The 25,858-nt window shown below is 38.1% G+C and overlaps 1 protein-coding gene across 1 annotated transcript in view; it reads left to right on the forward strand.

Annotated features, from left to right (window-relative positions):
* Positions 1 to 25,858, forward strand: part of Cfap54 (cilia and flagella associated 54) — a 269,955-nt gene that overhangs the window by 114,154 nt on the left and 129,943 nt on the right. The window contains 8 exon segments of the mRNA XM_013018973.1: positions 1,980 to 2,203; positions 2,294 to 2,429; positions 5,621 to 5,729; positions 15,514 to 15,666; positions 18,967 to 19,054; positions 19,316 to 19,516; positions 22,455 to 22,521; positions 24,160 to 24,342. Of these exon segments, the coding sequence (XP_012874427.1) occupies positions 1,980 to 2,203; positions 2,294 to 2,429; positions 5,621 to 5,729; positions 15,514 to 15,666; positions 18,967 to 19,054; positions 19,316 to 19,516; positions 22,455 to 22,521; positions 24,160 to 24,342 (1,161 nt within the window).

The raw sequence follows: 25,858 nt of genomic DNA on the forward strand, positions 1-25,858 counted from the left end.
ACTAGAAAACTAGAAGTGGCACTGTAGCTCAAGCATTAGCCTTGAGGAAAAATAGCTCAGGGACAGTGCCCAGGCCCCAAATCCAAGCCCCATGACTAGAAAATAAAAGAGTAAATAGGATTAAACTATTGGAAACATCCTCCCCCTTTGGTATTGTGGCACTGCCATTTGAAATCAGGCTCTTGAACTTCCTAAGCAGGTGTTCTGTCACATGAGCCACTCCACCAGCCTCTTTCTGGGTTGATTATTTTCAAGATAGGGTTTTATGTTCAGGCCAACCTGGACTACAACCAGCATTGCTGAGATAACATGTAGGTGCCACTGTGCCCAGCCATGGGTTAGGATGGAATATGATCCTCCAGACCTCCATCTTCTTCATAGGTAGAAACAATGACTCTGTACTTTTGGTAAAACAGGCCTTCTACAATATTTTCCACTCCACAAGTTTGACCTGACATCAATGAATGAGACATCAATGAATGAGACATAATCTGAAAACCAATAAATGTAACTGTTAGGTAAATTAAATAGGTTGTTTTAATTAGGTAGCCAATGAAGAGTACATCATATGGTATTCTGGCAGGAAGAGAAGTTTACCGAACTGCTGCCCTGCCATGCATGGTGGAGAAGTTCATGGCTGAAGGGAAGGGGCTGAAGTCCCACCTGAGAAGGGGCGGGGGAGAAGGTGTAGCCAGGCATGGGAAGGTGTGGTCACACAGGATGCTGATGTGACCTCAGGGCCTGGGACCCTCCCTTGGTCTAATGTGAGGCTTGACCTGAGGGTGGTCCAGAGTATGACCTCAAAGGGGGAAGTGACTGCCTCCAGGTGTGCCAGTTACCTAGGTGACACAAGTACTGGGTGGAGACTTAGCTAAGAGGTGGGGAGGCCAGTGTCAGTATTGCCTGGGGCAGACCTCACAGTAACCAACACACTAAGGAATAAAATTTGTTTGTCCTAAAAGTTCTACTATGTTGGTTTAATATCCTTATTTATTTAAATGGCTAGAGACTGTACACTGTTGAGAAGTATAGATCTCAGATTATGATGTATAATATAGTAAACATTAGCTATATGTGTTTATTTCACTTTAAGTTTGAAATATTTAAAATCAAATAAAATTTGAAATTCACTTACTTAAGTCACATTTCAGAAGTTCATTATCTATATTTGTCTGGTGACTAAATTGGATTATATTGACCAGGACAACTACAGCTCAGAAAATTCTGTTGGATGGTATCACTTCAGGTGATCAAGCTTTGATTTGTATTAAAATGTATTTTAATTGTTTAGTCCAGTTGAGTTTTTATTTATTTTTTGGTCATGGGGCTTGAACTGTCCCTCAACTCTTTAGCTCAAGGCTAGTACTCTACCACTTGAGCCACAGTGACACTTCCAGTTTTCTGATGGTTTTTATTGGAGATCAGTCATAGACTTTCCTGCCTGGGCTGGCTTTGAACCCAGATCCTCAGATTTCAGCCTCCTGGGTAGCTAGGATTACAGGTGTGAACCACCAGTGCTCAGCATCAGTTGAGTTATTTTAAGTTGAGTTATTTTGTCACATTAGAAATTTTGTTGTTGTTGTTGGTTGTGGGGCTTGAACTCAAGGCCTGGGTGCTGTCCCTGAGCTACTTTGTACTAAAGAGTAGTGCTCTACCACTTGAGTTACAGCACCAGTTCTGATTTTTGAGTTATTAATTGGAGATAAGAATATCATGGAGACTTTTCTGCCTGGGTTGTCTTCAAACTGCAATCACCAGATCTCAGCCTCTGGAGTAGCTAGGATTTCAGGCATGAGCCACTAGCGCCCACCTTTTTTAATTGTTTTCTTTTTCTTTTTAATAGTACTGGGTAAGCCTTGAGCTTGCTAGATACCTTACTACTTGAGCCATATCTCCAGCCATATTATCATGTTCATTTGTTGGAAAAAATACTTAGTAAAATCTGAAATTATAAAGAAATGTTTTTAAATGTGTTACAGTTTATTGAAGACAATGGAGAGTTCAGTGTCCCAAGTTGTTATGGGAATATCAAATATGATAATGGTGGTTCCAGCCTTGTTTTTGAACACCCTCTGGATGACATAAATGTGGTTGATTTGAAATGGATCCATGACTTCGTGTTAAAATCTCTAGAAATTCTATATCAAGTGGAAAAATGGGAAACACTTGTATCACTTGCTATTCAATTTAATATAATTTCACAGTAAGTAATGACAATTAGAAAGAGCAGACTTCTTTTGGAAAATCAAGGTTTTTTTAAAACGGATGTAATATATTCCTTACTTGTGCCTAGTGAGCGATACACAGAACAAGTGACACCACTGCTAGTATATGCCCAACGTCAGCTCCTTCTGAGAATTAAGAAGTTCCAGGGCCCTGATATTTCCCAACAACCGTGTGCACGATATGAGGCTGAACACAAAGAGAAGGTAAGGGCAGTGCTGGTATCCATGCAGTTGTGGAAATTACTACCAATAGAAAAGATTTCGGAACCAAGAGGGCATTCCGAGCATGATTTTCACCTAGATATTCTTTATCCCAATCAGCAAACATTATAAGAAGCCTACTGTGTGCCAGTATTTTTTAGAAACAGTATGAAGTTAAGTCCTTATTTGAAGTAGAGTGTGAGAGCAAGAGAAGAATTAAGGTTGTCTTCAAGGCATCTTGAGTAGTGAGAAAGATGGATGTCATCAGTTGACATGAGCCACCAGTCCCCAGCTTCTTTTTTATGTTTTTTACTGTAGAAATACTGTACAAAGGGGTTACAGTTATATGAATAGGGTAATGAGTACATTTCCTATCGAGCATTGTTAAGTTCCTCCTTTGTTTTTCCCCTACCATCCCTCCCCACCCCACCTCCCCAACTCCTTACCCCCTCAAGTTGTAAAGTTTGTTCTCAATATAGTTTCTTGTACATCTCATTGTTAAATAGGTCAACCTGTATCCTTATTTTGTTATTTCCCTTCCCCTTCCCAAATTAGAAAAATGTATATACAAGATTTAGAGCACCGAGGTCAAATACAGTGAAAACAAGGGTTATACTGTGGAGGAAGAACATACAAGAGAAACAAAAAAATCACATAGTGCATTTTAAATACGTTAAAACAATAGCAAGAAAGAAAAAATACGGTGTTCCTATTGCTCTTAATGTAGCAGATAGAAATGACTCTTAAAAACCTGAGTCACTTAATATAAATTTTTTCCAAGTCTTTCCCTTTCCTAACAAATGGGGTAGTGTCATTCTTTCTGATGGAAGCATCAGAAATGTACCACATTTTCTTGATTCACTCATCTACTGAGGGGCATCTGGGTTGGTTCCATATCTTAGCTATGGTGAATAATGCTGTGAAAAACATAGTTGTGCTGGTAGCTTTAGTATGCTCTTGTTTGTGATTGTTTGGGTAAATGCCTAAAAGTGGGATTGCTGGGCCATAGGGGAGTTCTATGTAGAGTCTGAGGAACCTCCATACTGCTTTCCAGAGTGTCTGAACAAGTTTACACTCCCACCAACAATGCAGTAGGGTTCCCTTTTGGCCACACCCCTTCCAGCATCTGTTATTAAGAGTTCTTGATTATAGCCATACTAACTGGGGTGAGGTGGAATCTCAGTGTTGTTTTGATTTGCATTTCTTTTATGGCCAGAGAAGTTGAACATTTCTTCATTTGTCTATTGGCCATTCTTATTTCCTCTTCAGAGATGTTTCTCTTTAAGTCTTTAGCCCACTTATTTTTTTAATTTTAATTTTAATTTTTTGTGAACATACTGTACAGAGGGGTTATTTAGCACACTTATTAATGAGGTGGTTGTTTCTTTGAGGATTTGTTACCCAGTCCCAAAGAAATTTAGGCTCATGCTTTCCCTTATTTGCAATAATTAGTATACATATAGGATAATCTTATCAGATGAGATGAAAGGCTCAAAGACTATGTACAAATGACCATATAAGGTGATGCTAAGTGAAGATGAACCCCAAGATATGGACACAAGAGGTCTGTCTTTATTGTTATTGTTTTAAATGTATCATGTGATTTTATTATTATTTTTGTTGTTGTTTCCTTTGTATGTTCTTTCCCCTATGGCTTATCTCCCGTTGTCACTGTATTCGATTTTGATCCCCTGCATCTTGTACATAATAAATATGTGTAATCTGGGGAGGGGGAGGGCAATAACAAAATGCTGAAACAAGGACACAGGATGGCCCATTGCAAGAAAGATACCCACAGGACAGTATATTGGAAATGAACTTTACAACTTTCCGCACCAAGGGCGGGTAGGGGGGACCGGAGTGAGGGAGCTGGGGGAGGGAAGGGATAGTGGGACAACAACAAGGAAGGGCAGGGGTAACAATGATTGACACATAATATATTCATTGCCTTACTCATGTAACTGTAACCCTTCTGTACAACATCTTCACAATAAAATAAAAAAAATTAAAAAATAAAAAAACACCTGAGTCAGACCATGTCACACCTGTGCTTAAAATCCTGTGCTACCTTTGCATCTAATTCAGAGTAAAGTGAACATCTTTTTCGTGACTTTAATGTAATTTATCATTCATAACATATCCTCTTGTAACTGGCTGGTGACTATTACCCTCTCTCCCCCAAATTCTTGCCTCAGGGGCTTTACATCTGCTGTTGTCTTTCTTGGAATGCTGCTCTTCCAAATGCCTATATCAATTTTCTTCCTTATGACATATTTTAATTAATTATGTGTCTGTTTGCATTGTTTTTCTCCACAGAAGTCATGATTCTTTGTTTTATTATATATTTTATTACTTTATTTTTCTTAACACATAGAATAAATTCCTTACAATTAAGAATTGTTCATTTTGTCATCTGTCTTCCTTCCAGCATGGAACACCCAATAGTTGTTTAATAAATGTTATTTAAGCTGGAGACATGGAAATAACCAGGTTAGGTAGACTGTGGGAAGGAATTACATCTCATTATATTATATTTACGTCTTGCTATAGACGTGTCCACAGAACAATAAAGGAGCAAGCATATGAGACTAGAGTTCAAGGAGGGCTGTTTTTGGAGTGATCCCTCAAATATCTAGACATAGGAGTAGAGAAATGTTGACTGCATTTGACTTGGAAAGAATTTCCTTCTATCTAAAACTTTTCTGTTTTCAGATATTTTATAATTTGAGGACTCAAATATCTGTTAGAAAATAAGTTGTTGTCAAAATACTACAGAGGCAATTAATTTTGAAAAACTTCACTGGAGAAGTTAAAATTGCACTAATTATGAGTAGGCTGGAAAATCTGCCATCAGAAAAGCAGGCTATATTTTAAATATGTTTAAACTTACCTAATATAATATATATTTAGACTAGTGAATTTATAGTATATGAGAAAATCATATTCTAATTGTGCTACATAATTTGCATAATATCCTTCCAGCTGTGTTGTATAAAAGCAATATGAAAAGTTACATAGTAGTGTTTTATCCCAAAAGTTCTCATGATTAAATGCTATTCTGTTAGCTGTTATTTGTACCATTGTCTTATTATCTCCTTATTTTAAGAGATGAGAAAAACATTTCAAGTAATCCAAATTTAAACTTTTTTACCCCCTAGTTAAGAAATATTTTTCTTTCATCTTTCCTTTTAAAGATAACCTGCCGAAATTTCATTGGTAAACAGCTCAAGATTGATCCTTCTTCACCCAAAATAATAGAAACAGGAAACAATATGGATTTACTAACAGTGCTCATCTATTCAGGTCAGAATCAACTTAAACTTGAACCTTGATTTCCTTCAAAACAAAGTTTGCCAATGTGTTCTGAATGTCAATTACAATGTTTGTGAAATTTATTTTACAGGTTCATTTGTATGTAATCTATTTGACACTTACCATCTTACATTGTTATAAATGTTACTTCAGGGGGAATTAAACACTTTTTCAAGAATATGGACATGTGTTGAGTTATGTGCTGGCTCTAAAAGCTGTCATCAGAGTGTGATGGATGTCATATCTGCTAACATTTCATTGTCCAAAGTTGCATGGACACATCTAACACTAAAGGATTAAAGTATTATGTTCTGATTCTGTACTCAGGGTAAAGAGATACAGAATCTGTGAAGGGCTCTTGTGACTCAGGAAACAACAAGAAGAATAACAGTGTATGACAGAAGTGGGACATCCCCTAAGAGGTGGAAGCCCACGCAAGAAAACTTTGAGAATAGGAAGCAGTCACCAGTCAGGTCACATAACATATGGGTAGCTTTTTTGCTGTGATACCCTTGCCTTACTCCAGCTGTTTCTCCTTCCTGAAATATTCTTTCTACCACCTAGATGTCTGATTGAAAAGCCCTCCCTTTATTTACGTTTTCATGTATATCTTTTCAATGACTTACCCATACCAGTTTTAAACAGTACCCTGCCCACTTCCTCTCATTTTCTTTAACCCTGCTGTGTGCTTTTTTAATGCTGAAAATCTTATTATCTCTCAGACTATATAATTTAGGATTTATGTACTATTTATTGATTACTAATTTCCTCTCCTACAGTATGAGTTCTGTGATAGCAGGAGTCACTGTTTTGTCACTGATATCATTGGTATCTCTTATTTGCTAATGAATGACTTTGTGACTTTAGAAATGAGGAGGAGTATTTTGAGCAGTGTGGCAGTGGTGTGTTACATCTGCAGAGATTCATTGAGTAGAGAATTGCCTTCTATGAAACAGGAGGAGAGAGGGGAAAGAGATGAGTAGGATAGATGGAGAGAGGCAGAGAAGAAGGGAGAGACACAGATACCAAGAGACAAAGAGCAGAAGCCAGAGGGAATGCAGATTTCAGGAGGCTCAGGAGAGCCTACTTTTGTTTACATGTCTCTTAGATGAAAGAAGAGGAGTATGGGTATATATTAAAAGGAAAGAGCCAGTAGAGAAGGAAAACTAGAGACAAAGATTTTTTCTTTTTACTGGAGCAGGACTTTGAGGAAGAAAATGGAGGGATTGAGATACAAGAGGGATGGACATTGTTTCTGCTAAGGGGAAAAGAAGGAAGAGAGAATTTCCCCGATGTAGGAAGGTTTGTGGATAGAAAGGGTAGAAGTTGAAGGTTTCTCATTGGATGTGGGAGGTTTTCTTGATGGGAGTTGGAGGTTTCAAACAGAATATTTTACTACTGGGAAAAAGAGAAATGAAGAAGGGTTTAGGTAACATGGCTAGTGGCCATGACTGTAGGTTTTACTGTCAATAATAAATCAGATTGCCTTTGGATTCAGTAAAGAATGGAAGGACTGTCTTTGGTGCTAAGTCACCTATAATTAGTTTCAGTTATAGATGTGATTCTTCCTGGGTATGTTCTCCCTTTCTAGATCCTTTCTGTGAAACCTTGGGGATCCCCAGTTTTAGATTCTGTACTTGAATATAATTATCATGATCACAAAAGGTAACTACAAATGTGAGAAACTGGGCCAAGAATTGTGATTAACATGCCCCATGTACCAGTAGAGGCTTATATGTGATGGATACAATGTGTAAACAAAGCACTTTGCTTCCTTTTTGTTAAAGCAGCATTTGGTAAGGCAAGCTGAGGTGGTAGGGCAGAAGAGAGGTCAGTATCCTTTGATTGGATTCTCAACTGGGGTGGACTTCTAGCCTTTGAACTATGATTACAGTAGGAATATTTGAAGAGATAAAAAGTGAATACATTATAATAGCAGTAGTAATATTGAGCTATAACTGTATTGAGGTTCTTTAATTTTACAGTGTTAGGAGATAGGCATTATTATGTTCATATTACAGGTAAGAAAATGAAATATTCCTACTAAGTAGAAGGACCTTGACTCAAACATTGTCAATCTAATTGCTCCATCTGTGAATGTTCCACAGAACTAGAAGCCTACTCCACACAGCTTGCTTTTAGGTTAGAATCTTCTTTAAATTTATAATACTCAAGAAATATTTGGCTGTGTACATATGACCATATAAGATGATGCTAAGTGAGGATGAACCCCAAGATATGGACACAAGAGGTCTGTCTTCATTGTCATTGTTTTAAATGTACCATGTGATTTTATTTATTTATTTTTGTTGTTGTTTCCTTTGTATGTTCTTTCCCCTTTTGTCACTGTACTTGATTTTGGTACCCTGCATCTTGTATATACATTTGTCTAATCTGGGGAGGGGAAGGGGAAAAACAAAATGCCAAAACAAGAACATAGGATGACCCATTGCAACAAGGATGCCCACAGGATAGTATATTGGAAACGAACTTTACAACTTCTGGCTAGGGGATGTGGGGGTGGGGGAAGGAAAGGGATAGTGGGACAACAACAAGGGAAGAAGAGGTAATAATGATTGACAAGTAATGTACGCATTGCCTTACTCATGTAATTGTACAGCATGTTTTCAGCAAAATAAAATTAAATTTAAAAAGGAAGTAATTGGCTGTATTTCAGTGTCCAAGTGAGGCAAGCACTTTATTTTGACTTATTGTGACAGTATTGTAATTTTTAGATGACTTTGCATACTGATCAGAGGTTTTATATTAACTGTTTTTTTTTAAAGCCTTCCAACTTACAGCTTTTTCTTTTCTTTTCTTTCCTTTTTTTCTTTGTCAGTTGTGGGGCTTGAACTCTTGGATTGGGAGCTGTCCCTGTACTCTTCAGCTCAAGGCAAGCTCTCTACAGCTTGAGCCACAGCACCACTTCGGTTTTTTTAGTGGTTTATTGGAGATAAGAGTCCACGGACTTTCCTGCCCTGTCTGGCTTTGAACCGGGATCCTCAGATCTCAGCCTCCCGAGTAGCTAGGATTACAGGCATGAGCCACCAATGCCTGGCTCAGTTTACAGTTCTTTATATGACACTAAGACCTCTGTAACTGGGAGTATCTTTATACCTATGCTTTGGAGATTATGCTGCTGATTTTTTCTCAGTGTTCTAAATTCAAATCATTGATGTGTCCATGAATATGTTGAGTCTTTTTTTTGTGTGTGTGAGAATACCATACAGAGAAGTTACAATTACATGGGCAAGATAATGAGTACATTTCTTATCAAGCATTGCTGCCTCCTCTTTGTTTCCCCTTCCCATCCCTTCCCATACTCCTCCCTCCCCCCCACCCGATCCTCTTCCCACCCCCCACCAACATTGTAAAGTTCGTTTTTCAACATAATGACTTGTACATCTCATTGTTGCAATGGGTCCACCTGTATCCCTAGTTAAACGATTTGTTTTTGCCCTTCCCTTCCACAAATTATACCAACATCAAATACAGTGAAAGCATGTTCAGTCTTATGATGTCACCATGACCGGCTTGAAATTCTTTTTTTTTTTTGGGGTCCGGTTATGGAGCCTGAACTCTGGGCCTGGGCGCTGTCCCTCAGCTCTTCAGCTCAAAGCTAGTGCTCTACCACTTGAGCCACAGCACCACTTGCGGCTTTTTTCTTTTTGCTTATGTGGTGCTGAGGAATTGAACCCAGGACCTCATGCATGCAAGGCAAGTGCTCTACCACTGAGCCACCTTCCAAGTCCCGGCTTGAAATTCTTATAAGTCTGAGGACACTCATGATGCTTTCCACATCAGATCCCTGCTTGAACCTTACAGTTATTTCTTTTGGCTTAACAGCTTTTGGTGTGATGCTTAGTATATTTAATTATTCACAACAGATACTGTAATTCCCTAGTGCCAAGGAACATTTGGTGTTCTCATTATTTAACAGCATCCTATTCTCCTTTCAACTATTTAATAATGCATATGTAATTTGGTATAGCCTCAGTAGGGTTTGGAGAACTGAGAATACCTCATTGTATAGTTATTGTATTCTTGCCTGCTTGTTAAGCTCTGTGGGAGAGATAAGCCTGGATATGCCTTTTATTGTGAGCTGTTTTTGCATTTTATTTGGGATCTCTTTCTTGAGCTTTGACCTTATTGCTATTTAAGTTCTCTGATGGGGATACTCAGTCCTGAGATGTGTTGGAATTTCCAGCTCATTGACAGGTATGTTTTATTAGTGCCCTAGACATTTGAATTAATGTAATAACTAAATGTGTAGAAAGCAGTTGAAAAGTTCAAATCACTCCCTGGGTTCCTTTCTTGGTGGACCCAACTCTCAGGAGTCATTGGCATTCTGGTTTTTATTGCTACCTCAGTACAATTAGAGACATAATAGCTTACTCTCCTCCTCCTCCTTTACCTCTCCTCCTCCTCTTCCTCCTCCTCCTCCTCCTCCTCTTCCTCCCCCTCCTCCTCCTCTCCCTTGCCAATGTTTTTTTGAATAGTTTTATGAAGTATCTATGAATGTTTTCAGAAAGGAGCCCCCTTGAGACACAGCTATTAGGATAAAGGCTCTGAATGAGGATATTCCCTCATTTCTTTGTATTATTTATTTCATGTAGACAGCCAGAACACCACCAACAGAACACTGATTAGACTAATTAAAAAGGTATTCTAAGACATGAAAAAGACTTTAAAACAGAAAGAAGTAAGGAAAGAAATAAGATCAAGGGAAGGAAGAAGGAAGAAAAAAGACTAAAAGATAGAAAAAAGCAAAGAAAAAGACTGTTGAGGTGGTATTCTAGCTACTTGGGAGGCAGCAGTTGGGAGGATCATGGCTAAGGCAACCCAGGCAAAAAGTTCACAAGACTGCATTGTAACCGATAAAAAGCTAGGGGCAGAAGCATCTTCTCTTGTTATTAGTTACATAATAAGTGCACACAGGAGGACCACAGTCCAGGATGTCTGGGCAGAAACACGAGGTCTTACAATAATGAAACCAAAAATGGGTGAGAACATGGCTCAAGTGGGAGAATGCTTATCTGACAAGTTCAAGGTCCTGAATTCAAACTCTAAGACCACACCAAAAAAGTAAAATATAGTTTGAGAAAAGTGCAAAGAAGGATTATTTATCAGCATATATTTGATTTAAAAAATAGCAGGATGATTTTTATTCAGACGATTTATTGTAAACACTTAGAGTTTAAGTTTTCAAAGCAAGGACTGTTTTGTTGACTTGTATTCTTCTAGTGTCTGGCACAGACTTGTCAATGCTCAATATGTGCAGTCATGCATCACTTAATGACAGACATACATTATGAGAAATGTATCATTTGGCCATTCCATGTTGTGTGATCTTCAGACAGTGTATTTGTATAAACTAAGATGGCTATGACATTAGAGGTGATATAATATAGGCTTGTGGAACTGTTATTGTTTATGTGGGTTATCATTTACTAAAATGTTCATAGGTGGCACATGTCTATATTTTAAAATATGACTAGCAGTTATAATGTGAGCCAGTGTCTTCTAACTGTGTCTCATGCTGGACACAGGTTGGAACAATGAACTTCTGAGGTAAATATTATCATACCAAATTTAACATGTCTTAATACTAAGATTTGGAGAGAGTACTATCAATATGTGGGGGTTCCAGCCTTCCTCTTTCCGTTTATTATGGGTCAATTGTTTGTGGCCCCTCAAAATTCATATGTCAAGTTTCTAATCTTGCAATAGGAAGGTATTAGAGGTGAGGTCTTTGAGAAGTGATTCATGAGAATGGGGTCCACATTAATGGGACTGCAGCTCTTTTAAAAAGGCACTAGAACAAAGGAGAGCATAGTAGTAGGAGGAGGCAGAGCAGTAATGGAAAGCCAGGTCACATAGAGTCCTATAGATTTACTGTAGGCAATTGGGGGCGAGGGGAAGATGGAAGGGTTGGGACAAGAGGTGACATAAATCTACTTAAATTTAAAGAGCATCTCCTAGTAGCTGTGCCAAGAGCACATAGTAGTGTGGAAACAAGAAAACAATGCAGAAGACAATAGCTGTAATTAAAAGCATATGGTGAGTTATGCTGGGACTCGAAGTGTATTTTCTGAAGGGAGGTCCTACAGAATTTGTGAATGGGCATGAGAGAATAGTTGAAACCAGAGTTTTAGGTTCCAGGCCCAAACCCCACAAGTTCTACAAGTCAGGTCAGGCCACTGACCCCTTTTGCCAAATAAAGAGACAAGATGAAGGACAAAGAAAATGGGTTTATTATAGTTATATAATAAACATAGTTTATTATATTATATATATATATTATAGTTATATAATAATACATGCTATAGGAAGACAGAACTTTAGTTCACCTTGGAGTACAGACATGAGCTGTAGATTTAAATATACAAGGAGCCTAGGGTAGCAGGGAGAGAGATATGCATAATAATTAAATAGTCCTGGTCTAAGTGTGGCCTGGTGGACCATTATTTCAGTCCTTGTTTTGGGAGGTGCTCCTAAAAAGTTGTTATTGCTGTCATTACTGGTCAGGATTAAACAACTCTTCATTATTTAGTGGATATTCTGTCTTGAGGCGGCTCCATTGTTTCTTAGGGTTAGTTTTGGTTCACCATCATAAAGATACTATCAATGATTTCTTCCTGTTCCAAATTCCAAGGTGATTACAAAGTGATTCCAGACAGAGAGAATGGCTTACAGCAAAGAAATATACAAAATGGAAGCAAGGATGCTAAGCTTTTCTCTTGGTTATAGATTATTCTTGGGATAAAGTAAACTTCAGCAGTGTTTTTCAGCAAAAACAACTTCTAAGCACCTCTTGATGATTCTAGCTTTCAGCCCAAGCATCTGGAAAGGTGAAGCCATCTTTAATGAGATGAAAGACTATGGGAGGAAGATATTTTTGTGGGTTTGTGTGTGTGTGTGTGTGTGTGTGTGAGAGAGAGAGAGAGAGAGAGAGAGAGACAGGCAGACAGACAGACAAAGAGAGAAAGAGAGAGACAGAGACAGAGAGAGATAGATTAGGAAATCAGTTAGGGACATATTTGAGCTGTGTGTTTGGCTCACAACATGGTAGACCCTTGGGTACATGAGTGGGTTTGAGGAGAATTGGGGCCAGAGACATAAATTTGGGAGCTATTAGCATGTGGCCGAGACCAAAGACAATCATTAAAAGATAAGTGCAAATTAAGAAGAAGAAAATGCAATCCAGTGACTAAGCTGGAATTTCAAGTGAAGAGGTCAAATTGATGAGGATAAACTAGCAAAGAATATCAAATATGGTCTATGAAGTTGGACCTTTAAGTAAGAAGGGGAGAAGCTTCATTTAAGTGGGTACATGAGAGTATGGGAAATAATGAATGGAGAAAGCTTTTTAGGAATTTTGATGTAAAGTGGAACAGAGAAATAGGATTATAGCCTGAGGGAAAATTGGTCAAGAGAGAGAAATTTTGTCTTTGTTTTTTTAAAGACAAGAGAAATAGCTGCAAAGTGTGAGAATGATTCCGCAGAGTGGAAAATCAATGGTTTGGAGAGGGAGATGGGAAAAATGTCAGTGGTTTGGGGGAAGAGATGAAAACTACTTAAGTAATGCCTCAGAGGTGTGCAGGTCCTGGAGTTTGCATGGATATGGTGAGAAATCACCTTGGGCTACTTGATTCCTTTTTCTTTCCAGTTTGGTAGGGAGTAATTCAGAAGCTGGAGGAAGAGATGACTCTTACCTTTACCTCAAAACCAATTAGCCATTCCTGTTGCTTCTAATGTTGCCATGCCTGGTGTGTGTCTGTCATTTCTATTGCTACCAATCTTAGTTGAGTTAAATTATACAGGGTCTGTATTGTGGCTCAACAGTTTCAGTCACCTGCCTTTCTCAGTGGCAGTGCAACAAGAATATGATGGTTGGCTAACTCTTCCTAAATTACCATCTCTTGCCATCAAGAGTCCTGCTCAAAACCCTTCCTTAGCTTTCCATTTGAAGAAAGTAAAGTCTGCTTCCTTAGGGAGGGCTTCAGGATTTTGGTAGATACATCATTGTTCAACAGTACTGGTCCTGCTGACTAAATGTGCCCCAAACTTTTCACCCCTTTCCTACTACTTCTGTACCCCTACTGGCAAAAATCAGGAAAGGCATCTCAATTAGCATATAGTTTATTAAGAGGCTGATCTATATCAGGCCTTTCTATGTATTAGATTCCCCATCTGTGAAATAAGGATAATAATGGTACTTACATTTTGTGGTTGTTTGTCAGACTTTATCAATCACAGTAAATTATTGTTTCCAACATACTTAAGTCCTTAATAAATTTTAGGTATTCTTATAGAATATAATTCTTTCTTTCCTTCCCTCCCTTGCTCCCTCCCTTCCTTTCCCTTCCTTCTTTTCCCTTCCCTTCCCTTTATTCCTCCCTCCTTCCTTTCCTCCCTGCCTTTTCTCTTTTTCTTCCCTTCCTCCCTCCTTTCCTCACTCCCTCTCTTCCTTTCCTTTCCTTTCTTTTTCCCCTTCCTTCCTATCTCTCTCTCTATCTCTCTTTCTTTCTTTCTCTCTCTCTTTCCTGGAGCTTGAACTTCATGCATGTTAGAAAGGTGCTCTACCATTTGAACCACATCTCCTTTTTGCTGTAGTTATTTTTTATAGGTCCTCCATTTTTGCCTGGGTTCACCTGAACCATTATTCCTCTATGTAACTGAGATGACAGAAACATGCCACTACAATGTTTCTGTTACTGTGGATCTTACAAATGTTCTGGCCTTGAATTTCAGTCTTCCTGGTCTTCTGTCTCCTGAGTAGCTAAAAGAACAGCTGTGAGGCACTGGTACTGGTTCTTAAAATCTTTCTTGTCTACCCTTTTCTGTCTATGCTGACAACTTGCTTCTATCTTTCCCTCATTTTGCCATGTAGCTACATATTCTGCGAATATTACTTTACTATTCTAGTGTTAGAATGTCCTTTTTCTTCAGCTACTCTGTGAAGGCATGCCCCTTCCTGTATTACAGCTTTGTTATCTTTTAGATTGGTACACTGTGAAGGAGTAGTCATTCAGCTTATTGAAGAAATAAATTTGTTATTCAGTGTTGAAGCCTGTACTTCTTGCTCTCTTGAACCTTCTTCATGTAGCCTCATTTCCAGGCAGTTGGCTCACTGGCCCAGAGGCATTACCTCAATGCTGTTGGACCACCTCTCCTCTCTGGAACTTTTCAGGACCCCGGTTAGTTCCAGCCAGGAACCACCCCTTCCCCACAACACATGCCTGTCCCTCAACCTGGCTTTCCTCTGTACTTTTCTATCTTAGGAATGTATGTGTCTTTTTTTCCCCTTCAGAGAGCAATTATCCATTTCCAAGATTCTTTGTTTCCCTTTTTCCTCTTTTTCCTAAAAGCACCTTTGCTTTGAAGAGGCTGCTGAAAAAGAGCAGATTCTTTCTTTTTTTTTTTATGATCAGCAGAAGAAAAAGTAGGAGGCTTCATAAGGAAAATTGGCAAGATCCAAAGCTATTTGCATTTCATAATAATCAAAACTTTCCTAAGATTTTTTGAAAGAACTTTGAAATATCCCAAAAGGAGAGAGAGAGAGAGAGAGAGAGAGAGAGAGAGAGAGAGAGAGAGAGAGAGAGAGAGAGAAAAGATTTGAATGTTGAAACACCTGCTGCAGATCTGGGGACTTTGAATTTAGCAGCTTCAGGTTGGGACCAAGAAATTCTCTGAATTAGAACCACATTTGCTACTAGTTGGCTCTGTGCAGTGTTTCATCCCATCGCCCCCCTCTTCTCTCCTTTTCTTTCAGAATACATCCAAGCCAAACAGCTCCTCTGTGTGCCTGTGGATGTGACAGATACTTTGAGATGCTTTAGAGAGTCCCTGGAAAAGTCCAGATACCATAACAGATCAATCCGACACAGCAGGAAGTTGTTTTCATTGTTTCTTGCACAGACACAAGGTAAATGCTTGTGCTATGTTCCCTGATAATTGTTTATATGGGTCTGCTTCCTAGGGATAGACCACAGCCTGTCCTTGTACCCCTTCCTGCCAAAATCCAGTCCTGTTGTCTGGCAAAACCCTGACCCACCTGCTTTTGTACTTTCTGCCAAATTAGCAAAACCAAAGCAAAACAAAATCTCTTTTGGGTACAGTGGATGTGAAGATAATATTTCTTACTTTTGAAATTCTTTACACTGATGTTCTTTCCATTTTCTTTGCAGGTGTGGAAACAGGATCATGTTTTCTTTCATTAGTAAATAGATTGAGTCATACTGGGTTAATTTTTACCAAAAATCAATTTATCAATTTCAAAGAAACAGATACATTTTAAAATAAGCATAAAGATTTAAAAAAATTAATCCTTTAGATTTTGTTCTTAGAGATTTCTTTCTGTTTAAAACCACAGTTGCTGGTTAAATTATTTTCATTTTGTCTCTTCTCAATATCTATTAACTTGTGAATTCAATCAAGGCAGGGCCTGGTCTGGTTAAGTGATATACTCAGAAAAGAATATTCTCAAAGTTAGGTTGGGAAAACTGAATTGTTTGTAGTGAGGGTAGTTTAAATTTTTTAATCAGAATCTGTGCCTTTTGCTCTCAAATTCATCAGAATAAAAAGAAACTTAAAATAACTAAAATTAGATTTAAACTCATTTCTAAGTAAAATGCTTATTCCACTGAGATTATCCTACAGAGATTTGACCAATTTTTGTAACTACCGGAAGCTTTATTTATTTACATAGTTATTTATTCAACAATTTGGGCTATATTGTGTCTGTGTTGTCTTCAGACTTACATTGTATTAACTTAGCTTTCTTTATCATGTTTACCTTCTTTCAGTTACTTAATACATTAGTGATAGGAAAGGGCATGAATTGAAAAAGCAAATATAGCTCTTAAGAATGGTTTTAAACTGGCCTTGAACCTCACTATTCTCATTAGTCCTTCCTGCTCTGCAGGCTGTGGACTTCAAAATGCACATTAGTTTCTTACTCTGCTCTTTTTGATAGCTTTGCTAGTGTTTTTTTCTTTTTTCCTATGTGTTCTCTCATCTTAAAAAGAGAGACTCTTTTTTCATTGCCTTCTGTCTCAGGCCAGAACTACATGCATGTTGCTTCCATCCCAGAGGTTTCTGCCTCAAAGGCAAAGCAACATCTTACTGTTGGAAGCTATTTTAAAAAGACAAACTCAAACTGTGTAATTTCCATTCATCCCCAGGAGAAGCAAAGTATTAGGTGAGCATGAGCTTTCTGGCTTGTGGGCTGCAGTGGTCTGAGTGAAATAAGTTGGGCCCAGGGCCCATCATGGATGCAAGAATTGTGAGAAAACTTGTCTCTCAACCTGCAAACAAGTCCTATGTCTCTATAAAGTTTTTCCTTCCTTCCCTGCCCCATTTCCAATTCCTTTTCCCTCCTGCCAACTTCTTACTTCTTCATTTTACATTTTTAAAATTTTGTTTTCACAAATTTAGAAGACAAAGGAAGAGTAAACTCTTCAAGATCTGGCAAGAGGAAAGTAGAATTTTGCCTGGGGACTGAAGAGATGCACATGACAACTCCTCCTGACCTTTCTCAGGAGCAATTCAGAGTTTGTAGTTCAGTGGAGAAAAGCAAACTTCCCTATTCACAACTGGGACTGGTAATTTCTTCTTATCATCAAACTATTGGTAAGACTAAGCCATTATGTCTTCCTTGTCAATGTGACTGTCTGAATAAATGATAAGATAGCATCTGCTCGGAAAATATTGCTTTACAAGTAGGATGAAAGGGTTTGACCAGATTGTATTCATGATTCCCATGTAGGCAGTGACAGAACAGTCTCTCTACAGTATGCTTCCAGCCCTTGCCATTACCCACTTACCTTTGGCCAACATGAGGTTCTTGCTACCCTTCTTCCTTCCTCCTTGGCTTGAACTATGATCTCTGCACAGACAGGAACACAGCTTTGGCTGTGTTTTAGCTAATTTCTTTTCCTTCACCATATTCTTTTTTAAAATAAATTCTCAACTTGTATTGTATACTCTCAACTTTTATTGTAGACCCAGTATTGTTTTTTGCAACAAACCATTTTAGGCCAAAATATGCCTACCTATGCTGTCCACATAGTTGGGTTTACAGGCATGTGCAGTTTTGTTGAAATGGGTCTTGCTCTTCCTACATACATTATTCCAAAAAACAATTGTGAGCTCTGATATAGAAGATAAGTAAAAGAAAATCGGTTTATAATAAAATAATCTCTTGGTTAATATGTAAATGCCCAGGCCTTAGAAGGTATGAAGATATATTGAGATGCTTCTTTCCTGTTCTGGTATCATAAATATGACAGCAATGATGTGAGCTAATATAGGTGTGTTATAGTGGCTTAAGTAAAATCAGCAGTGGGAAGCTTGGGGACTAAATTGAGGAGTAAATCTTCTGAAATTCAGAATCAAAAAAAGACTATAGTAGTTGCAGAACATTCAGGACTTTTTTAGAAGTCATGCCAGAATTCCATTTTTTAGGTATAAAGTGAAAGTAGATATTAGACTCGGTTGTAACCAAGTTTCTTTCTCACTTTTTCCTTTGCCATGGGGGAAGTTGTTGTACATTGCAGGCTGTCCAGAATCTCTAATCTTTGCTTACAAAATGCCAGTAGAGGCCCCATTGTGACTCTCCCTTAGATTACTAGGACAGGGTGCTGACCTCATTGGGGCCTAACCACACCATGCTTATCATTTATTTGACTACACAACTGATTGTGTAAGTGTGTGATATTATCTTTCTGCAATTAGGGAAAAGGAAAAATCTAGTATACTATGTGTGAATTAAGATATCGCTGCTAAAAACAAACTTTTTTGAGCCTTTTTGCTCTAGGATACTCTCACCCTGTGGCATTAAGGACCCTTGGGAATCTTGAGTACTATCTCTGTAGAATACCATATTCCAGATGCACCCATTCTTCTCATGTGCACTGCTTTTCCCACTTTCATGTCCTTTTCAACATGTCTACCTGCCTGACCTCATTTTGTGTCCTCCATGGCACTTCCTTGGTTTGCGTGTGTTACACACAGTCGCTCATTCTGAAGTGTTCAAATAGCATGCCATTTGCTCTCTCTCTGGGTATATATACTATGTGACATTTGAAAGCACTGTTAGTTTGCAGGTTTCTTATTGCAGTCTGCACAGTTAAGGAATAATACAGTTTAAAATATTCTTGCAAATATTAAAGAAATATTTCCCCTGGAACTGACATTTATTCTTTCACTTGATTAAAAAATACAGATGTTCTCCAAGCCAGCAATCAAAGGAGTCTTAAAGTTCAGGCATTGCATTCACTTGGAAGTCTACTCATCTTTGCAGAAAAGAAAAGGTAGAGTTTTTGGAATTAATAGCACAAGCTTTCTCTTTTTTATTGAAAACTTTTTAAAAAATTAATCAAGACAATATATTTTCCCCTAAATTTTAGTTAATAGAACATAGCTTCATTTTATTCAGCAAATTCTGCCTGAGAGAACTGCTATGAACAGTTTACTCTCTAACGCATTTGATGGAATGTTTCTTCAGCATATTTGTGTTACCTATTAGAAGACAGAGGCCAAAACATCCTGCTTGGTACTCTGTTCTGTTGTAGAGCTGCTTTCAAGTGTTGGTGTCAAGCTCTTGATGATATATTCAGAAAAACAGATGTGCTGCATACTTGGAAAGAATTTGGAACCTCTCTCCCCAGTGCCACCCATGGTGCCAATTTCAAAGACTACAGTGAAGAATTTCTATCAAAAGTTGGCATTTGGGGGTGTTTGCAAGGTGCCGTCATAGCAGCAAAGATAGCACAGTGAGTATGAAAATGTAATAACTCACACTCTAGCTACTGGCGGCCTTTGTGGGTCACATGGAGAGCATACCTCATGTACAGTTCTTGGACAGTTGTACAGAGTGACATATTTTACTTACTGTGAAATTTATTGTTTATGACTATCTTTTCTTCCTGTGACACCTCCTATCCCCAAGATACAAGGACAACATGCTGACAGGCCAAGTACCTGGCATGGAGTGGACTTTTAACGAACAAGTCAAGGGAGGATCAGTTGGTAGGGGACAACAGGATGGGGGCTGGCTGACTCAGGCCTAAGGGCCTCATTACCTTGTATCTCAGCATGTCACTCATTCTCTCTGATCCTCAGTGTCCTCACCTGTTAAGTGTGGTGTTGTGGAGAAACTAGATTGCTTAGCTTGCCACAACCCAGTACCACAAACTAAGTGCCTTGAACAACATAAATTTGTCATCTCTTAGCTCTGTAGACTGGACGTCTGAGGTCAAGGGACAGTGGACAGTTTCCCTGAGGCCTCTCTCCTTGTCTTCTATGCAAACAATGATCAATGTGTCTCTACAAGTCTTCTTTCTGGATGGCTCTTCTAATATCTTTTTCTTAACAAATTACTAGTCACATTGGATCAGAGCCCCCCACTTGACCTCTTTTAATTAACTACATTTTTAAAAACTATCTCCAAGTTCAGTCACATTCTAAGGTTATTGGGGTTAGGAGCTCAGCATACCAATTCTGGTGGGATACAATGTAGCTTATAACAGCAGTATTCCTATTGCTGCTGTAATAAGTTGCTACCAACTTGTGATTTAAACTAATTTTTAAGTGAGGCTAGAGATTATACACAGGGCTCTGCACACTCCTAGGTAGATGCTATGTCACTGAGCTGTAGCCTCAACCTCAGTGCATACTTAGTATCTTACAGTATGAAGTTCAGAAGTGTTAAAATAAAGGTGTTAGCAGGGATGTGCTTTCTGGGGAAGCTTTAAGTGAGAATCTGTTTTTAGGCATATTTTGGCCTTATAGATTTCTTACATTTCATGACATATGACCCCAGGTCATTCCTCTATGTCAATACCAAAAGCCTACCATCTTTCTCTTCCCCCTTCTCCCTTAATCCCCCATCTTCCCCCACAAGTTTCTTACTCTGTGTCTCACTGTCTCTGACCTCTACTTCCATCCTCCCATCTTTTCCTTTTGAGCTTCTGCCTTACTCTTATTAGGACCACTGTAATTACATTGGACCTACCTAAATAATGCAGAATAATTGTCTTATCTGCCAGATCTTTTCTGCTGCATAAGTTAAGATATTCATGAACTCCAGGGATTGAGACATGTATGTTTTAAGGAGCCATTATTTATTCTATTATAGTAACATGTGAATGTTTATCATAATGCTTTGTACATAATTAGCACTTCAAACTCTATTAGTATTTCATCAGTGTGAGAAACATGAATATAAGGGTAGCAGAGGTGTCCACTATTTTTGAAGTTACTTCTTCAGCTCATCTGTAGGATGGAGTGATCAATCAGAGATCTACACTATAATTTGAGCTATAGAGCAAATTCAACAAAAAAGACTTTATTTCCAGATAGTATCTTTGGAGAGAACAAGCAAGAAATTACTACTCTAAAATAATTAAATGAGAATGATCTTTTAAACCTGTGTTGAGTATGATTTTTTTTTGTACTTTTGAGAAGGAACACTCCCCATCCTACCATGACTTAAACTTGGCAGTCAGAACTAGAATAGCAAAGGGAGGAGGCAAGTTCACAGCTCAGGAAGGAATAGTTTTAGCATTCTTGCCAGAGGGCACCTCAGCTCTGAGCCTCTAAAGTTATTAGCTAGTGATTTCAGCCAGAAGAAAGCTATTTCCTGGTTACACAGCTCAAAGTCTGACTTGCACAGATGTGAGTCTACAGGAGCTTTAGCTGTTCTCCCAGACTCTTGAGTAGAACAAACTCTTCTTACTGCAAAATGCCAACTCAAATACCCATACCGAGCAGCTGAACTCAGACTGGTTATGTTATTAATTCAATGAAGCTGCCTACTGTTATCTAAATATGATTTAGGAGTAGGTAATATATACAGTTGGAAATGCAGTTTCAAGACCAATATAAGGAAAGTTCTCTAAAAGGACGTAAAAGAAGGCAATAGCAAATGGAGAGATCCTGTCTTAATGTTTGTGCAGAGACTTACTGTTGTGAGCAGTTCCATATAGCTAGTGTGAAAGTACATTTCTGCTTTCTTTAAGAGAGTAGTATTCAAATAGTTATCAAAAACCTTAATTGTCTACCTACTTTTGCCAAAAAGTACATTATTGGGTTTGTTCCACTGGTTTAGGGTCAGAAACTTCTTGGTTTTGTTGGAGAACTAATTCAAGGATGAACACAGAAGAGCTTACATAGGGGCAGGTTTATTGGTGCAAAGCAAAGCAAAAGAGCAGAAATGCACTTGCTGGACATAAGAGTGGGCTAGCTTAAGAAATAGCAATGCACTGGAGGTCCTAAGTCCTCAAGCTTTTATTGGGGTCATTCTGTTAACATCAGCAGTTCACTTATATGAAATCACTAATTTCACTTAACATTCTCAGTCACCAGGCTTCCTAACTGCTTACCTAACTTTTAGATTACTTCTATGTATAGGAATTTACCCAATGACTATACCTTTCATAAGGTATATGCTCATAGTATGTGTTATATACCTTCAGTCTTCATATGTAGATATTTATGGGTTTTTTTTGTGTGTACAACTAGAAGAAAATTGATGAAAAGTCACCAGCAATCATGTTTAAGTGGTAGGTCTACAGTTAATCTTTCATTTTCTTCTTTATGTTTTTCTTACATTTTCTTGTCTAAATATTTTTCTAGTCTTTTCTACATCTTAGGTGTATGTTTAAAGACAATTTAGAAAACACCTAATTGGTTTTTCTTCTATTTATTTAGATTTATTAAGACACTGAACACTGAAAAGAGGATAAACTGTTGCCTTTTGTCTGCATTACTCTTTCAGGTAACATTTCATGTATGTTTCTTTATAGTAACACAGCTGTCAATTCATTCCGTAAAAAGTATGTGTCCCAGCTGGGCACCAGTAGCTTGTAATCCTAACTACGAGGAAGGCTGAGATCCGAAGATCACTGTTCAAAGCCAGCCCAGGCGAAGGACTGTGAGACTCTTATTTCCAATTAACTACCAAAAAACTGGAAGTGGAGATGTGGCTCAAGTGGTAGAGCACTAGCCTTGAGCAAAAAAGCTCAGGTACAGTGCCCAGGCTTGAATTCAAGCACCAGGGACAGCACTCTCTCTCTCTCTCTCTCTCCACACACACACACACACACACACACACACACACACACACACACACACACACACACACACCAATCAAAAACTTTCAGGTAGGAAAATAATATGAACCATAATTAAATATCAAAAGCCCGTATCTCCCTTGCTGGCTGAACTCCAGTCACATTTTCCTCTTTAATATTCAGCACCATCAGTTTTTTTCTTTCAAAGATGTTTTACAGATAGGCAAATTGAGTCTTCTCTCATTAATAAGATCTTTGTCACTAGCAATTAATGCAATACCAATCTACCTGAATCTAAATGGTTGCCTGAGGTTGTCACATCTCTAAGCAAAGCTGTGCTTTGTGTCATGATGTAAGTTATTTCATCTAATGAAGGCAAGAAATAAGTTTGAGAATACAGGAGTGTTTGTGTTTCTCAGGATTTTGGTTTGATTTCACTGAAGAAGAAAGCAACTTTTATCTGAAATCTGAGGCAGTCTGTGATTCAGAAATGTAGCCAGGGGCCTTTGCTGAATGCTAAAGGTTCTGTTTACTTTGATGGATGGACAGATGCTCTTGTTCTGTGTATCAGAAGAGGCTGATAGCTTCTGAAATGTAGGTAGATCAGTTTTGGGGGAAAGGCTTCTTCTTCTAACATAAGGTCAGACTTAGCAATTTTCTTATATGCCAAATACTTCTTCATGTGCTTCAAAGCAAAGAGGCAAAAGAGCTAAGAGAATGATGAGCTCCTTACGCCTCATTCTTTACATTCTCATGCTCCTTGTTCTCCAAGGTAATGCTTTTTATGTTCTAGAAAATATGTGATGTGACTTTAAAAATGCTTCTGCCTTCATCCCAGCAATGTAGGAGACACAGGACAGAGGATCACAGTAGGAGCCTATTCCTGGGGAAAAGTCAAGAGACCTTAATTGTGAACTAACTAAAGCAAAAGAGGACTGGTGGTGTGGCCAGTGGTAGTGCTACTGGAGAGTGGAGATTTGGCTCAAGTGGTAGAGCACAAGTATGAGGTCTTGCACTCAAAACCCTATACTCTCCCCCAAAGTTTAACATTTTATTTAATATGGATATTATTGTCATATTAGTAAAAATTAGCTGCTGAGATTTATTTTAATAGCTTCTTGGTTTTCAAAAATGATTTTTAAAGCAAATTTTTGAAATTAAAAAATTCAACAACTATTCTTTATATGAGAAGTAAAAGAATTTAACACCTATAACAATGATAATAGTATAATATTCTGTGGTGTATAGTGTACTAGGTATGTCAAAGTACTTTAGGAAGTGATACCTGTTTCCTTGTTGCAAATGGAATTTGTCACTCTTCGTTTCACTGTTTTCTGTTTCAGGGTTTGCTTCGAACCACACTTCCACATCCCAAAGCAGATCGTTGCTATGCTCAGTATGAAATCACTCAGCTACTCCCAGGCATTGAACTCTTCAATGACAATTTCAGGGCTGATATCCGTTCTGTCATTGCCAGCCTGTATTACATCATCCGGGAACTGCATTTTGCTAAGCACAATCTAATTGTAAGTAATTTAAAAAATCAACAGCTTTGAACACAGTGTGCTGTTTTCCCCTCTTGTCTTATGCTTTTTAAGTTTTGCTAATGTTCTTTCAGTCAGATCTTGTTTAACTTTTAAATCCTGTAGGTTTGAGATTCTCATCTATCCTTCAGTGGCATCTTCTCTGACATAATTGGTTTTTTTTTGGGGGGGGGTGGATACAAAACAAGTCTATCTGATTTTTTTTACTCTATTATTTCACTTTTCTTTTTCTTGAGGAACTTGGCAAAGTTGACTAGAATGTATCACTAATGTTAAACATAGGGATGTCATCATATATTTGAAACTTGTAGCTTTATGATTCAGTGCTTATCAAAACCCAAACTATGCTAGGTGCTGATGGCTCATACCTGTAATCATAGTTACTCAGAAGGCTGAGATCTGAGGATCTTGGTTTGAAACCAGCCTGGACAGAAATGTCTGTTAAACTCATATATTAACCAGACATGAAAGTACGGCCCAAATGGTAGAGTGCCAGTCTTGAGTGAAAAAGCCACACAAGAGTGAGAGGCCCTGAGTCCAAGCCCCAGTATGGGCACACAAACAAACACACAGACAGACAGACACACCAAACTATGAGGCTACTTATCTATCAAGATACACTTATCATTGTGTCTTATCTTTGTCAAGAGTACATCATAGAGAACGGCAGATTTGAACTGAAAGATAAAAAGCAGTTATTTCTTAATGCCTCAGGAAATCCAAAAGCTGAAGTGAAACTCTTACATCCTTTGGGGAAAGAACTTACAGTTTACCTTATTAATTTGAAGTTGGCTGCATCTTAAGTAAATATATTTTTATCTTCAATATCATTGTATCTGCTTGCTTCCTTTTATGCCCTTTTATCTACCTTTTCCCCCATATTTACTTTTTTGGGGGGGAGGAGAGTGTTACCAGTGAACTCAAAGTCTCATACTTGCTGAACAGATATTCTGCTACTTAGGCCTCCAGATTCTGCTCTTGGCTAGTTATTTTGGAGCTGAAGTCTCTCAGACTTTCTGCCTTGGCTGGCTTCAAACTTTGATCTTATAGATTTGAGAGCCATTGATACCCATTTACATTTACTTCTTGATATCAATTCTTTGTCCATATTTGGTCCTTTTCTCTACTTCTAAACTTCTATATTTATATCTTTTTAATGCAAAAGTTTTTTAATTTTTATTGTTATTATAAAGGTAAGTCAGGTGAAGAGTATATTTCTTTTCAGATATCACCCCTTCTTTTGCTTTCTCTTAGTGTTTACAACTTTTTATATATTCTATACTTTGGTACATTTGTCTTTTTAATTCAACTGTTTTTAATATTAAAATAATTGTTGCACTCATCAAAGAAAGAGAACTATAGACCCATGTCTTTGATGAATATTGATGCAAAACTTCTCAACAAAATTTTGGCCAATCGCCTTCAACAATTCATCCAAAAAATCATACACCACGATCAAACAGGATTCATTTCAGGGATGCAAAGCTGGTTCAATATA

This window comes from Dipodomys ordii, unplaced genomic scaffold (assembly GCF_000151885.1).
Source record: "Dipodomys ordii isolate 6190 unplaced genomic scaffold, Dord_2.0 Scaffold3, whole genome shotgun sequence".
NCBI classification, from domain to species: domain Eukaryota; kingdom Metazoa; phylum Chordata; class Mammalia; order Rodentia; family Heteromyidae; genus Dipodomys; species Dipodomys ordii.